Below are 16,178 nucleotides of genomic sequence, written 5' to 3' on the forward strand. Positions count from 1 at the left end.
TATGTCTCTGCTTAATTCCTCCAAGCAGCTTAGATTCAAATAATTCTTATTTCTTCCCGCTGGCCGTTTCCCATGGCTGCACATCCCTTCTGCATTGGCACTGTCGTTTCACAGCTGTCACACATTCCCATGAACAAGAGGTCACCGTTGGCCCTGCACAGTCTATACTGGGGGAACAGCAGGTATGGATAAAAGGCAAAAAGGACATTTTCAATTTGCAGATTATTTGCTGACTTTGTGAATGGATTTACTATCTTTCATCTTTGTAAACACAGGAATTTTCTCCCCTTATCTGTGTGGTCACCTCTCTCACTGGGTCTTGAATGCAGCTGCACAAAATGTGTATCCATATCCCAACCAGCATGGCAGAACGTGGGTTCTGCAGGAGAATCAGGGAATTCTGTGCCAATTCTGTGTTACTGGGGGGATTCACTCTGACCAAGAGGTCCTGGGAGTTACTCTACTCTTGGCTGGGAGGGAGCAAGTTCTCTTCAGGGAACAGCCATAGAAAAACACAGTTCTGATCTTTACCCTTCTCCTTCATCATGTTTTCTAGAGCAAGTTTTCCCCATCAGACATTTCCCTGCTGCTTTCTGCTGTCATTACAGAGTCCAGCTTCTCACTTACTGTTTTATTCAAAGGGAGAAGTATATTCCATATTCATACAGATGTTCATGTGGCTATGGCTTTCAAGAATTTCTAATTCATGTCAATGTTAGACCAGTTTCTGCCTTTTGCTGACAAACTTGCTGCTTTTTTCTCAGGACACCAAGCAGCCGGCACCAAAATTCCAAGTGTTTTTTTCTTCTACCCATCTTCCCTCTTTGTTCTCCAAAATTTCTGTCCTGGTGAGAAACTTGTCACACGTTGCTGGGCCGATGCAGAGCTCTGCTTCTGTTCTGTAGTAAGGGATGTATCCAGTGGAAGAAAAGCGCCAGTCCAGGCTTGGCAGTGAGGTGGAGAGGGAGAAGGTTGGCAGGCAGCCTCCCAAGGTGCTGCCTCCCAGGAGCTGCTGGGATGTTGGCTCTACATTGGCCATGGAAGAACACGGCGTCCTCTCTGCCCCCAGAGCTGGGTGGGTGGTCTGTAATAAACACATACAGGAGTTGAGGCGTGGATACATGGAAGAGTGGGGTTGACACATTGGAATGATCATTAGTTATGTGCCCTTCAAGGAAGGATGAATGCCAGCTGTTTGGTGGGAATGCTGCCCAAAGATATCCATAGTCATGGGGAGGGATTTCTCTTGCAATTTACCTTCTCAGCATCTCCACTAAGCTCTGCACATTCACCTTCTGCTTCATCTTTCCAGTTGCTTTCAGGCTTCTCACCTTCTGCATTTAAGTCATATAAGAGAGGCTGGACAAACTGCTCCTCATTTGATCTGTAATATGGAAAATATCCTGTGGAGATGGCTGAATAATTCACATTCTCCTTCTTCTCTGAATAAGCCTTGCTGTCATCAAAGCTTGCTTCTGTTTCTGCGTTGATCTACAAGACAAGGAGGGAAAGATGGGCCCATAAAGACTGGTACCTCCTTCCACCTCTGCCACAATCTGCTTGAGATAAACAGAGGTGGTTAGAAATTTCCCATCAAAGCCATTTATGATGGAAAATGGAAAACATTTGAAACAGAGCCTACTTGCACTGCAAATATTTGTATTTTGTTAAAAGCTTAAGTTTCAAAAACTAGTTATGATTCAAAAAAAGTACAGCTCTTTGTTTCTGAGCCCTGAAGCAGTTTCCCAGGAAGAGTTCTCCTTAAAATCCAAATACAAGTTAGCTTCTTTATTCTCAAGCAGTCTTTAGTGATTGACACAGGCTCTTTCATATTTTCTTTGTCCTGATGAACGGTCACAATAAGTAGACTTCAGAAATAAAAACCCGATCTCCAACCCTTCCTGTCTGATTTTTTACTCCTGTTTGGCACAGCACAAAACCAGAGACAGCACTCGTACCTCATTTGAGGTTAAACTTCCCAACTGCATGGCCTTCCTTGACAGATTCCAAACCAAAGCCATGGCACTCCCACGGTTGATTTAGACTGATTATTGGTCTCCTGAAAATCTTGGCAGATCAGTGGTGCTCCTGAATGCTCTGGAAATGGAAGAATACTGAAATTTCAGTAGAGTCTTAAAAAAAGTTGGTTCAACCCTCTTTTCCTCCTGATATTTTCTTTTTGAATTTTCCACTCAAACCAAAGAGGCACGTGCAATTCAAGGCTTTGATTGAGTTTGGGCCTGATGTTTCAAATCAACTCACATTTTATTCATTGAAAAGTCCATTTATCAAGCTATCATAATTACGAGACCTCATCTCCTTGAAAAATATAGTAATGTTATAGCCATATAGACTCTCTACAATTTTTTAGTATTTTAAATATAGCTTACAAATACCTCATTCAAAGGGGCCTTATCTACACATTTGGGTAACACAAGTGCAACCCAAGGATTCCCATGGGAGAGATAGAGGGTATTTTTATGGTTACCAGGTGTCCGAGAAGCACTGAAGAAGAGAAAGCCTGTGGGGAGAGCATCATCCCACATCCGTTTTGTTCCCTTGGTGATGGGGTTCCATGGCAGCATCACAAAGTAAGTGGGACTGTTGTCCCACTCCTGGTTGCTTTTATCCCTGTCAGAGAGAAAATAAATGACTGAGATAACCACCTAGAAATGATCATTTTGGATTTAAGATTTTACTGCATTTGTCATAAAACCCATCTTTTAGAAGCAGGTTGGTTCTGTCCATTGTTGGTCTTTTTTTCCATGGCTTTGGTTTTGTCAAGTGGTTATCACCCAAAACTAGAAAGAAGAGATAGGAGGTATCCTACAGGACCCCCAGTTTTACCCAGTCAGCACATGCTTAGAAGCCATCATTTACTCCAGAAACCTTTAACATTTACACTGCTTGCTGCTCAAATTCTTAGATAAGCAGCCCTCATCTAAGAGGGAAAAATGAGGAAAAACTCCACTTGAAAGCTCCCACACATTTTAAACCACCAGCAATTATGACAGCATGGGCATTTCATTGCTTGGCACAAGGATTACATCTCTTGGTGAAAGCCATCAGTCCTTAGCTGGGTAGGGGTGGATGGGGCTGATGAGAGCTCACTGTGTTCCTGAGCTTTCTCCACGTTTTCTTGAAAATGAAACAAGCATTTTTTTTCCAGGTTCCAAGAATGATGAGTCAGGGTGACTTCACCAGCACAGAGCACAGAAATCACCCATCTGATCCGGGAGGAAATTTGTATTATGGCAATACATGTATGATCTTCATCCAAGGAACGTGCTGAATAGAGACTTCAGAAAATGAACTGCTTTTGTTTTCAGTTCTCTCTGGCTATGAAAACTGTCCTCTCCATCCCTTCAGTGAGCCCAACCAGCACCTCTGGGCCACTCCTCCACCGCCCTCTGCAGCCCCACAGAGCCACAGGGCAGCCAACGTGACTCACATGGAAGGATAAGTTTCAACAGAAATAACATCAGATTCAGGCATTTTTTCCCCATTTACATACTAATCGCTCCAAAGGCAGTGATCAGTATTAATTTCCTTTTTCTGTGACAGAATAATGCTGCTCTCTTTGGCTGATACATGCAAAAGGAAGAAGGGAATGCCTCAGTTGTGCCTTTCAAGGCGTTTTCAAAAGCCACAGATTTCCATACTTACATAAAAGTACTTACTGTATCCTGTAAATATATAGAAGCACACAAAGACTTCCTGACACCTCGCATCGAAATAGTTATCATCTCCTTTCCTTCATTCAGGTTGCAATTACTTTCTGCTAAATGACAGATGACTTTCCTTATTGCCATAACAGCGTGCATGTATTTCAGTGTTTAACTGGCAAGTGTGACAAAGTGGAGCACATTCTCTAAGAATACATTAAAAAAGCCCATAAATAACTGAGTCACTGAGAAATTCAGAATAAGATTCATCCTCATACAGCATTCAATCTATTTACCAAGAATTCCAGAACTCTGAAGCACAGGGATGATTGTGAATAGCCTGAATTATTATTCATCCCATTTATTATCCTTGTTGCTGCCTGAAGTAAAATGCGTTTTATTATAATGTGATTTCTCAACTGCATCAGGATGATATAGCAGCAGCTAATGAAGTGTTCAGGCACCGAAAACCCTGGCTTCATTGAAATTCATTACCACAAAAGTACTGCCAGAACTAATTGCTGTCAGGGGCTGCTTACGCATGTGCCTTAGTTCCATTTCCCAAAATGACAGAGCTAACGCTGGTACAAGCAAACAGAAAAAACCATCAAAGGGGAAAGGAGCAGCCCCTGAGCTCCCATCCCCTCAGGTGCATCCTTTGCAGTGCGTGCCCATGGGATGTGCTCAGCCCTCAGCCTGGCAGCTTCCTCCAGGAGCCAGCACTGCTGCCGTGCCCAGAGCAGGCTAAGGATTTCTTTGTCTTTAGTTGAAAGGTAGCATCTTTCTGTAGAGGAAATTCAGGGAGAACAACTGAACAGGGCAGGGTCTCAAGGAAAAGATGGAGAATCTTTGTTGCCTCCAGCGTGCTCAAATTTAGGCCTCTTCTCCCAGGTAACAGCAAGAGGATGAGAGCAAATAGCTTTAAGTTGTGTCAGTGGAGGTTCAGGCTGGGTATTAAGCAAAAATTATTCTCAGAAATCTCACTGGCACAGACTGCTTGGGGAGGTGGGGGGGGGTCCTCATCCCTGGAGGTGTTCAGAGCTGGGGAGATGTGGCACCTGGGACACGGTCATTAGGCACGGTGGGATGGATTGGGTTTGGACTTGGGGCCTTAGAGGTCTTTTCCAACCTTAATGATGCTGTGATTCTATGATTCTATTCTGATTTCCCAGCATGTGGGCAAGGCATGGGCTTTGAGACAAAGAAGGATGTGGGATGTGATGGCAGAAGGCAGAGGAGAGCAACAGAGCTGCCTGAAGGGATGTTCCAGCCACCCTGCACCCCCGGGTGCCCCCCACCTCCTGCTCCCCTTGCACCCACCCCCATACAAGGCACAGATCCTCCCTGTGCTCCAAAACGGATGCCCTCACTCTGAAAAACAGACCCTCTTTCCGAGCTGGGAATGCTTCTTTCCAGACCAGCCAGGAAGAAAGGGAGACGAATCTGTGAGCACAGCCGAAGTCTGTGAAGCAGGGACTGCTGGAGGAGCTCACTGTACAACCCAATTTGCGTGATGTCTGAGCATTCCTCTTTCAAAAGTCAGCCCAAGCAGATTGTTCCAGATTCCCCTTGCCAGAATCCTTGGGATGGGTCCAAGGGAATGATCTTGACTGCTGCAGGTGGGTTATGGACCCCCTGGGAGGTGCCTGAGGTGTCGGGGAGTTCACTAATTACACTCATTATAGCTTTTAGGGGAAGGATGCTCTCAGCATAGCAAGTCACGGTGCTCGGAGCAGGACACCTTTCAGACACCTCCTGATGTGAGCAAGGTGAAGAGGGTCATTTCTCCTTGCATTTGTACCTTCTGGAGTCCAGCTTTGCTCCAGAGGTCAGTGGGAGGAAAGCTGTCCTTTTTTGGAGCCTTCCAGTGTTTTCCATAACAACTTCCCTCCAACTTCAGACCTCTGTGACTTGGCCAGTTTGATCCAACAAAGACAACTTTTATTATCTTACTGAAAAGCCTGGATGTGCTCCTATGTCATGCTTGCTACATACACATTTTTAAGCATTAGTCATGCCACAACATCTGCTTTTTATTGGTAATTACACTATCCACATTTTAATAAGAGGTAATTCTTAAATTTCTCATAAAATATATACGACTCTAGGGAAAGAAGGTGAAAGGTTTTGCAAGCCTCTCACAGCCACAGGACCAAAATGAGTGGAAATAAATCCTTCCCAAGCAAAACTTGTACAACCCCTCGCGGCAGCACATCCAGGGATTTCGTGTGATTTGCCGTCCCCTTTTCTCCTAATTGTTCACGCTCTGTAGAACAGACCTGCACAGTCTGTGTGCTGCAGCCCTTCTGGGTGCTATTAATTTGCTCAAAAATAGAGACCCGGTGCTAAAACTGCCCATACATGGACACCCCCTCCTGGGGGTGACCTCCTTGCAATTAGCGCGAAGGGGGTTCTGCGAGATCAGCTCAGAACTGGGGAGCAGTAAAAGTTTTAAGGCTGTTTCCACATGTTGTAGACACCCCAGAATTGCAAATAGGTGTCCGGATTAATGGGCCGTGGCTTGTTTTCTTATGTATTGGAGGCTCAGTTGAAACAGAGTCAATACAGTATGGCTTAAAAATAAAGCACAGCTAAAGCGGAAGATGAAAATCTAGATAAAGCATCATAAAAAAATCTTTCAGGGTCCATTAAAATCTTCCTGTTCCCCATTTCCCCCCCTCTCCTTGCAGGTGAGTGTTGATGTGCTGCTCTGGCCATGGCAGAATTTGGCTCTTTGATTCCTCAGAACGTTTCCAGGGATATTATCCAGCCATTCTGGAAAATCTGACACTTGACAAACGACACTTCTGCAAGGTCATCCTTAAACCTTTGAGAAATGGGGAGCTTTTTCAGTTGCCCCTGAATGCCAGCAGCCAAGCCCATATGGAGCATTGTGGGCTGAGCTCGTTGTTGATGCAAATGCATACGACTAGTTTTGATTAAAAGCAAAATGCAGAACTGACTCAAACTGCCTTTTTGTTTGAAAAGCTTCAAGCTCCTCATTATCATCAGGCTTTCTTTCAGGGCAGGAAATTGGAATTTCCATGAAATAATGCTGGAAGGCACATGGTAAAGTCAAAGAACATGTACGTTCCGAACAAACGGAAGGATAAACGTGCAAAACAAATTTGGGGACACTCAGCTAAACATTTGGGGGCACATTATGGCCCGTGGGTTGTTTAAATTATGCTATGTGTATAAATCAGCCATATACACCAGCAGCACACAGCAGTGGATTCGAGAGCTCTTTTCCATACGCACAATTACTCATGGCTACACGCTATGTAATTATGGCATTCAATAGCCAAGAAAGGTTTGCATTGTGGTGTGCCTGGCTTGTATGGTTTTCATGTAAACAAGGAGCTCATTCCAGAGCCCAAAGAGACTTTGTGCAACTCCGTGGCTGCTCGGCAGTGCTTGGGAATGCAGTGCCAGGAGGGATGTGCTGAGCACAGCCAGCATGCAGGTGAGCCAGCACCGACCTTCCTCCCTGGGATGTCGTGGCTCATCAGAAAATCCTCGTGCCAAGGGAAACTGGAAAGTGGCAACAGCTTTCTTCTGTCTTTCAACACCAGGATGAATCTGGCAGGAGAACCTCTTCATTTTTATGGGGCTTCAATCATAGCCAGGGCTGGCAAATGAGAGCCGTTGGTGTTTCCCAGTATAGGAGCAGGCTACTCTGTGTGCAATGTTACAGAGTGGTTTCTTAAGTTTCCACAAGGAGGAAAATAAAAGGAAGCACGTTTTTGCCAAAGACTATATTAAAAAGCTATAGTTCGGTTACAAAGAAAAGCTCTCTGGAATTAGAGAATTGGGGAATTGAAATTGCTTTGTCCCATGCTCCATATCGCAGATTTTAATAACAAAACCAGCTATTTCCTTGTGTTTTCTGCCTGCCTTCTCAGCTCTGCAGTGGCACTCAGGTCAGATTTTTCAATGGGGATGGAGAGAAATGGCTTTAAGACATCGATCTGCAAAGAATATGGTGCCTCTGAGCAGGTGGGGGCCTGCAGATAGGTGACCACTGCTTCACTCTGCTCACACGTGGCATTACTGGAAGAGAAGCTGCCTTTGGGACATATACTTTTCATTCCAGAAATACTTGCAGAAATTAAAATGTATTAAAAACCTGAAAGTAATTAATGAGATGCAGATTAGCCATCTAAGCACTCACGGAGGTGTCAGGATCTCACCTTCATCCCCAAGAGGAAAGCACACTCTGGTTCTACCTTCAAACATCTTTTGCTCTGGTGGATGAAATGGGATTCACTTTTCCACTGCTGTAAGAACAAGAAAACCAATTATTTTTACTCTGTTATTGTTGTTCCACCACAAACAACACATCACTGTATCTTCAAGGCAGACCCAAAAGGAGGAAAAGTATTACGGCTGACAGCACATAAGACCCTGTAAGAAGCTTAAAGCAGAGAGAAGAGAGGGAAGGTGCACAGGGGATTGGCACTGTAAGGCTTTCTTAAAACAAACCTTTCATGCTGGAAGGTGACAGCAGAGAGAAAACTCCATGTGTGTTTAAAAAACAGGTCATCTTTAAGAAATGCTATGGAAACCTTGAGTAGACATGAGCAAACAGCCCTGTGGTGGTCATTTGTCTTTGCTGTCAAGAGGAAAATTAAGGCTCCAGGGGACACAGAGGCCAGGTTTGATGGATGCTCGCAGCAGAAGACAAGTGGGTCAGCATTCCAGTCAGCAATAAAGTCGTGTTCTTTCCCAGGAGAAAAGTTACTGCACAAAGAATACACCTGTAGGGAGGAGAGAGGGGATGGGAAGAAAAACAGTGGAAAGACACACAGATTTTAAACAGTGTCTCTTCTTGTTTGGTATTGACAGGAATTACTCTTCTTCAGAAAAGAAAACTACATGCCATGAGCTGGGGGCTTTCTGTAGCTGGCTGAGTGCTTTTGTGAGCAGAGCACACACATCTCCATTAACTTTAGCAGACAGATCTGAGCAGCAGGTGTCCACATTGTGTGTTTTCAGAGGGGATCAGTCCCAGTACCAACTGACCATTAGTGACCAAGCACTTGAGTGAGCAGGAGCACATCATCTGTGCAGCATCCTCCAAAAGCCAAAAAGCCATCCAGTTCACGAGCTGCAGCACCACAAGCCAAGGGGAGCACGCTGCAAGAGGAGATGATTGGGGTATTTGCTTCCAGATTCCTGATCCTAAGGACAACGCTGACGTAGTCATACCTGGATACGGTACCTGTGGGTTGGAAAACCTTCCTCAGCCTAGGGGGAAAAAAGCCTGCAGGAGACTCATGGCAGTCAGATGGTGGCTCTGACTGGTGTGTTGCTGGTTGAGAGAGTCCTCTCTGCTCCTCTCCATCCTCTTGCTAACTGTGAAAGCCCATGTCCTGTGACAGACTATACCACGCAGTTGTGTAAATCCAAAACATCCCTCAAAAAGGAAATGAAACTTCTATTTCTGTTTAAATCAAAGCACAAGAAAACATTGCCTCTTGGACGTCTTTATAGCTCTTCTAGATCAAGAACCCTGTCCATGCTCTTAACACATACACTCACAGAGGACATCTAATATCCCAGACCCATTTTAAAGGATATGCACACCCAAATCGGCTCTGCAACATATACATTTCTGCTCGAAAGCAACATGAGAGTCCTGCAGGCATCTTACTTCAGCCAGCGAAGATACAGTGAGTCATGCTGTTAGTTTTACTGATTTTGTTTAGTTTTGCTTTCTGATCAGATTCATTTCACCATAAGACATTGAATCTGGTGATTGATGTTCGGCAGATTTCAGCTGAGCAATCTGTAGCCTTGGGTTACTAATATGTTTAAATATTATGTATATATTTCGTGATAATATTTCGATATTGATAACTGCCAGTGCTGGAGGAAAAGCCACAGGTAGGCTCCAAATCTTGAGACTATCTTGAATGCTATTAAAGGCTTTCAACTTTGTAATTAAATTAGGATTTCTTCATCTACTTTTTCTATGTTAGCACTGAGGATGCACTGAGTTCTTTAAACCGACTTCTCTGCAGGGCTCACATAATCATGGGCTCCAAGAGAGGGACTTTACAGAAAGCACAGCATATAATGAGACATGCTAGTAAGCTGCAGAGTTTGGCAAGCACAGAGATCTCTGGAGAGACTCAAGGTGTTTATAGACATTTCAGCCACCATAGATCATAAGAACTCGCCTTTAAATTCTCAGCATCTGCAGCTGTTTCAGAGCAGGTACAGAAGATTCTGTGACAACAGAGCAGGACTGCACTGAGAGCAGTGTCTGAGCACAGCATCCCTTCCATCACTTAATCCCCAGGAAGGGACAAGCTCCTCCCTGCCTGCAAACCTCCCCAACACAGCGTCCTTAGAAACATGAGAAAATTAGAAATTATACTTCTGTCCATCTTGTGGCTTTGAAAAGGGAGGAATAAAGGAAAATGCTCTTTGTGTTCCAGCACTCCTCCACTTGTACACACTCATGGTGGGCCATGAACCGTCAGTTGGACCTTCTGTTCATGCTGGTCTAGTTAGCCATTCCATTTGTTTTAAGGAATATATTCTCCACTTGGCATTCAGTTCTGAACATCCGGGAAGAATGGAATCGTTCACAGTTGCAGCAGCTCTGTAGCATTGCGTTTGCTGGAAGCTTTGACTCTTTTTTCCTCTGGCAAACTCAATGGTGGAGCTGGAAAACAGGTCCACAACTGTCCTTGGTGCCTCTGGGATCATCTCAGGCTTGGATTTCTAACACAGATGCTCAACTCCTATTCACTACTTACTGCAGCAGCGTCTGCAAGCAGCTCAGCTCCTCCAGATTTAGGTGTAAATGACCTCTGGTGCTTGTCCTGCTGCAAGGACCCCCGTATCCCTTGTGCCCCCATAGGGGAGGATGTAATGTGCAGGAGCACATTCCCAGGCCCTGACAGCACCTCCCAGAGCTGTGCGGGAAGGGAAGGACTGGGCTGGCTTTCAGGCTCCCCTGCTCACCCAGGAGCAGGGCTCAGAGCACATTTGCTAAAGCCGCTTCTGTGTTTTTCCCAAATTCCCTGCTTAATACTTCCAGTATGATTCCAAAGGAAAGTTAATCCTTAGGCAAGGGTCAGCATGCAAACTGCTACGAGATCGCCACGTGTGCACCCCTATCTTCCCACTCGCCGTCATGAGGGACATCAACAGCCACCATCAGCTTCGACCAAACTTAAGCACAGTTCTCCTGCGACTGAGTTTGCCCAAAGAGGTGGCTTGAAGGGAAAGAAATGGAGTTCACCCACGCCAGGCTCAAGGGAAATTTGAATTCACTCTGCACAGTTCCCTTGATCCAGAAACCCAATTTCAATATTCACACTTCCATGATCCAGCACTGTGAAAATTTGCCATTTGCTCTACTCCAGTGAGCTGTGCAGGGCAACAACGCCACACTCCTGAGTGTTATGAAAAAGAGATCAGTTTTTCTTAAATCACAGATACATCTGAATCCGTATTTAAAGCAAATGACAAAACCGTGCGCTGTTGGAAGGAGCCAAGTCAGGCCATGGTCAAGCTAGAACTAAGATCTGCAAATACACCTTCAGAATCAACGCAGGCTCCCCTGTGATGATGGGCTGGCAAGCTTTAAGCAATGCTCTGAGCCTGGAATTTGCTCTGCAGGAGCTGCGGTTGGGTTTCTTTTTGTTGCTGTTGTTTTGCAATGCCATAATAAGTGTTGGTGAATTTGCAAATCATAAAAGCTTGAACCATGGGTGGGTGCCTTCATCCAAGGACTAGAACAAACATTTTTGGTGTCAGCCCATTCCAGAGGGATTTTCAGTCTTATAAATTAAAAAATAATAATAAAAAAAAAATTAGCAAAAAAAGCTAAACAAGCAACAGCTGTTTGGAACTAGGCCCTTAACCCAAAGTATATAAATGGTGTCCAGACAAAAAGCTCAGAGACAGGGACCAAAAAAAAGCTCAGCACAAGAACTGCAGGGTGATTTCTGGTTATTCTGCTCTCAAGACACTGGTTTTCATCCAGCTACAAGGAATTGACTCTTTTCAGTGATGAGAGACATATGACTTGCAGACCCACAGCCACACTGACCTGGTGGGCATGAGTAACCCCAGTCCCCTGTGACAATGAGTGGCACCTTTGGGACTCGCCCCTACTGACTGTGCAGGGGCTGCAGATTAGGAAACATTTATAACTGCTGAATTAGGAAACCACCCATAGAAATCCAAGCAAACAAGAGACAACAAGAGAATAAGCGTCAAAAGAAACTGCAGCAATTCTGGACAGCCACCGACAGCCTCCTGTCAAGGAGCTGTAGACTCACACAGTCCTCAGCTGAAATAGAAGTATTAATGTGTTTGGAAGGTATTTGCCCTTTGGACAGCCATGTTTTTGTTTTGAGCTTCAGAAACATAAATTACAGCCATTTAAAGCCCAGGCTTACATTTTACTTCAATGACGTAAATGAGTTCCCAACTTTCAAAGGCCAGCTGTCCCTTACAGCAAGAGGTTGCAATTATATAAAATTCTTTTATTGCATGGAGGTATTTTCAGTCCTTTAAGTTTATGTGCCCCAGGTGAAGCAATATAAACAAACTATAGCTGTCGCAACTGTGTTAATAATGGCAACTGCATTTGGGAAGTTTTAGGGATAAAGCCTATAACTTTATACTGCTAAGGTGTCAAACCTTTCAAATGTAAAACAGAAAGCGCAGCTGGGGAAGACCTCAAGAAAGGTTTCTGAAAAGCCAACATTCACAGTCTCTTCAGATATTACAAAGGCAGCAGCTTCCAAGCTGCAGTCATTAACAAGAACTGCTGGAAAAAATAAGGTTAAGAATACGTTTTAACTGATCTGAGTTTTTGGTGAGTTTCAGACACACAGAGTTAAATCCACCCCAATCCAGCCTCAATGAGACCCGTATTTTTCGTGCATGTATTCTTAGCCAATGGAGCAAGATGAGGTACAGTATGAGTGTGGGTGTGCAGAAGGAACACTAGAACACAGGTCTCAGCTCAGGGAACTGCTCCTCAGCTGCAATGCTCGAGCTTTCCACTGTGAATTTCCAGTCCCTTGGTTTAAATGGACTTGTCAAAAATGGACTGAACCAGACAAAGCAAATGTTTGCCATAGTGCAAGAGTTGGGTTGGCTTGTTTGTTTGCTTTTCCTTTCCTCCAGCCCCAGTAGATGAGTAGAGAAATGCCATTACCTTAAAAGAACTTTTTGAATGTTCAAAGCCAACAAAGCACATCAAAAAGCATTGATGTGCCTATGGATGGCTCTGATTTTCTGCCCCTTCCAACCTGAGAGCATGGAGCAGCAGCCAAGAGAACACAGTGTTCCCAGCTGTGCATGCACCTGGAGCTAAGCTTATTCTCTGTCCTAATTTGAACATTGTGGAGTAGTGGGGAAGTGAAGAGAAGCTCATAAGTCAATGGCCAGGATGTTTAGGCAGGTGCTGAGGGCAGCAAGGAGAGGTGGGCTCCAGCAAGGCAAAGACTTGGAGGCAGAAGAAGGAAGGTTTGGATGCAGTGCACGTCTCGTGCTTGGTGAGCTGACAAGGAGGAGAATTAAACTTCAAAGGCACCCATTGCACAGCTGATGACATTTAGGGAGAAAAGGGAAATTGTTGCTTTTCTAGAAGATTTACAAATGCCATCCGTGTCCATGGGTGTAATTTTCCATTAAGGAAAAAAGAATATCTTAAGTAACATATGGACCATGCAGTAAAGAAGTTACCATAGCAACCAGCTTCCTAAAAATCCCTACATATGTATACAGGAAAAAAAAATGCATGTAGTAATTATAGACGCATGTCTCAAGTCATTTATAAGCCTCATCTTCCTAGCAACACTTTTTTTCTATTAAAAATCTAATTCATGCTTCTGACATCAGCTTACTGTGCTGCTTCTTGAACCTGCAAAGTCAAAAACATCACAACTGACAGTCAATGACAACAGAGCAAAATCTAATTTAACTAATTCAAAATATGTGCTTTAAGCATTAAAGCATGGTTATGGAACCAGAATGAACTGAGATCTGGGACTACAGCTGAGCTGACATTTAAGTTCAGAAAATGCTAGATGTTAAAAATAAACAGATGAAAGGGTGTGGGCCCCCAGAAAAGCATTTAAGAAAAAAAGGAAGGGAAAAAAAAAAAAAGGTGAATTACCAGGGCAGGAAGGAGGTTGGGGTTTATGTTCCCTTTGCACTGTGGTCCTGGTGTGGGGATCGATGGGACGTGCCATAGGTCACCTCCTCTCATTCCCAGTTCTCCCATCACGGCAGGCTCAGGGACCTGCATTTCTTCTCTATTACTTTTTGTAACAGTGTTTGAAGGGATCTTAAACACTTTGTGGCTTGCCACAGCATATTTCCACATTTCTTCTGTTTTCCATCATCAGGAACCAGAGGTCTGCCTTGCTGTCTGCTGGTCACCCTGGAAATTTAACAAAGATGGATTTCCTAGATGTCCAAGCCCTGCTGCTGAGAGGAGATGAGGATATGGGGTCAGCGCAAAGAGAAGACCTTCTGCAGACACAGCTGGCTGTGGGATGGGAGGCCACAAAAGAATTCAACCTTGTCTTCCAGATCCCGCTCTAAGAGATTCGGCGAGGAGACATTGCACCCTGGTCCCTGGGGCACAGTCATGTCCTTTCAGCTGGCCAGAAATGGGGAGGATTCATCATTAATTAAACATAAATTTGGCAGCCTGATGTCACAGTCCTTGAGCTGACAAATAGTAAATGCTGAAGGTCAGCTGTAAATCAGCGCTGGGGAATGTGTTCAGCTGCACCCAAAGCCCCAGGTGGGGCTCAGGTCTCCTTTTGATTTATCTTCAGCCAGCAAACAAATCAATGCAGTGATGAACAAATGAGTGGGTTCTCCCTGCCTACTGTTGTTACAGAAAGACCCTCGCTGAGATTCCACACATGCCCCAACCCAGTGGCACGGAGTCTATTCTGTTAAAACTATTTCTTTCCATCACACCTGGCTCCCATTGCTGTGGGTGGAATCTGGCTCTGAGTGAGCTCTGCCAAAATCTGAGCTCCTGCTCAGGGGATCCTGCGGCCCTGCTGCACAAACAAGGCTCTGCCATCACAGCAGCAGCTGGTCTGAGGAAGACACTCACTTCCTTTACAAAACAAATCATCTGAGGTGTCAAGAGAGTACCTGCCCACTGCTGGGATGTTTCACAGTCCCTCCATCCTCCAGTTGCTGTTCCTTTCCTTGGTCAGAGCATCGCCTGTGCAGGCTCCATGCAAAAGGAGCTGCATTTCAGCCTTTGACACCTTCTGTGTATGCTACCTCCACATGCATATCTTTAAAGCACCTCCAACTGCTCATTCCTTCACCATTTCAAAGCAAGTTAAGCAGTTGGTGAGAAGACAGAATAGGGAGAGGCCCAGCAAATGTGTCTTCTGAGGGAATGCGTGGTTCTTAAAGAGACATTTCTCCTGCTCTGAACATTGACAGAGAGCTAATAACAGTTCTATGTCCCTGGAGCACTTGTTCTTAATGAGAGCTATTTCCATCAAGAGCTTCAGCTCTCTCCCTCTGGCTAATCTGAGGCAAAGTCACCAAAAAGAGACGCAGCCATGGCTCCTCTTACATGAGCAAAGTATTATTTGTTCTCCCTGAGTGGAAGTCAGCACTGTTAGAGACCTGAAAGAAGACCTGGGCCGAACTTAAATCCTTTCTGTAGTGTGGATGGGTACTTTCTCTCCAACACCATAGAGTTCTTCTTTTGCACAGACATTTGATTCCACCTTACTTCATCAAAAGCATCTTTGGACCTGAAAGGTGATGCCCATTTTCTGCAGTTGATGTAAAACTTCCCTTGGGAGGGGCAGGAGTTTTCTGCTTTTGCTTATTTTCTTCTGTGCAGGCAACAGGGAAGAGGACTTGCTAGGCAATGAGGAGGCAACATCTCATCTGGCTGAGACTGGCGTCCTTCTGATGGAGAGGAGGCTTTAATGGGTGATGGCTGAGCTCAAACTTCCAGCTTCCAGGAAGATCTTTCCACCTTGCTGCTTTGCCCAATGACCAGAGCTGGCACCCAGTGCCTCTCCACCGGCTCCCAGCCTCATCTGAGCAGAGGTGGCCCTCCCCTGGTACGAGGCAGAACAAAGCACAGTCTGTGGGGAGGAGAGGAGCCCATTGCAACATTGCTTCCAGCTCGCATTTTGCCATAAATGGAGAAACAGATGGCTTTTAGGAAACAAGTAACCATGTTTGCATGCCATGGGAAGGCCACACTTGTCCCTCTCAAGGGGACTACAACTCCACCCTCCTCTCACTGAGAATGTGTGGTTTTATGGATGATACAAAGTTACGCAAATTTTTCTTTGAAATGGCCATTCTTGCTCCTTACAGGCATATAATTTTCCTGGCGGCTAGGCATATAATAATTTCTCTTAATTATTTGTCTATTAAAAAAATCCCTTAACACAGAGAACCCCACACGTCTTTAGGACTCTAACCAAGGAATGCCAGCTCTGAATAGGGCAGAGCACGGCAATATTTTAACAT

The 16,178-nt window shown here is 44.8% G+C and overlaps 1 protein-coding gene across 1 annotated transcript; it reads right to left on the reverse strand.

Moving 5' to 3' along the window:
* Nucleotides 1-760: 760 nt before the first annotated feature.
* Nucleotides 761-2,739, reverse strand: LOC122164553. The gene is made up of 4 exons (XM_042826654.1): nucleotides 2,489-2,739; nucleotides 1,959-2,097; nucleotides 1,258-1,491; nucleotides 761-1,084 (listed from the first exon to the last, which is right to left on the reverse strand). The coding sequence occupies exons 2-4, from the start codon at nucleotides 2,019-2,021 to the stop codon at nucleotides 761-763; spliced, it is 621 nt and encodes a 206-aa protein (XP_042682588.1). The 5' UTR covers nucleotides 2,022-2,097; nucleotides 2,489-2,739.
* Nucleotides 2,740-16,178: the final 13,439 nt, after the last annotated feature.

The sequence above is a fragment of the Centrocercus urophasianus genome, unplaced genomic scaffold, assembly GCF_019232065.1.
Source record: "Centrocercus urophasianus isolate 14NV4802_14NV808 unplaced genomic scaffold, USGS_Curo_1.0 seq_26, whole genome shotgun sequence".
Taxonomy (NCBI): domain Eukaryota; kingdom Metazoa; phylum Chordata; class Aves; order Galliformes; family Phasianidae; genus Centrocercus; species Centrocercus urophasianus.

Bases quoted from the DNA above. Each gene is read 5' to 3' on its own strand.
- LOC122164553 (XM_042826654.1), bottom strand. From the start codon at position 2,021: ATGGCTTTGGTTTGGAATCTGTCAAGGAAGGCCATGCAGTTGGGAAGT. The intron at 1,492-1,958 runs GTACGAGTGCTG...CTTGTCTTGTAG, and splicing joins GAAGTTTAACCTCAAATGAG to ATCAACGCAGAAACAGAAGC. The intron at 1,085-1,257 runs GTAAATTGCAAG...TGTTTATTACAG, and splicing joins TTAGTGGAGATGCTGAGAAG to ACCACCCACCCAGCTCTGGG.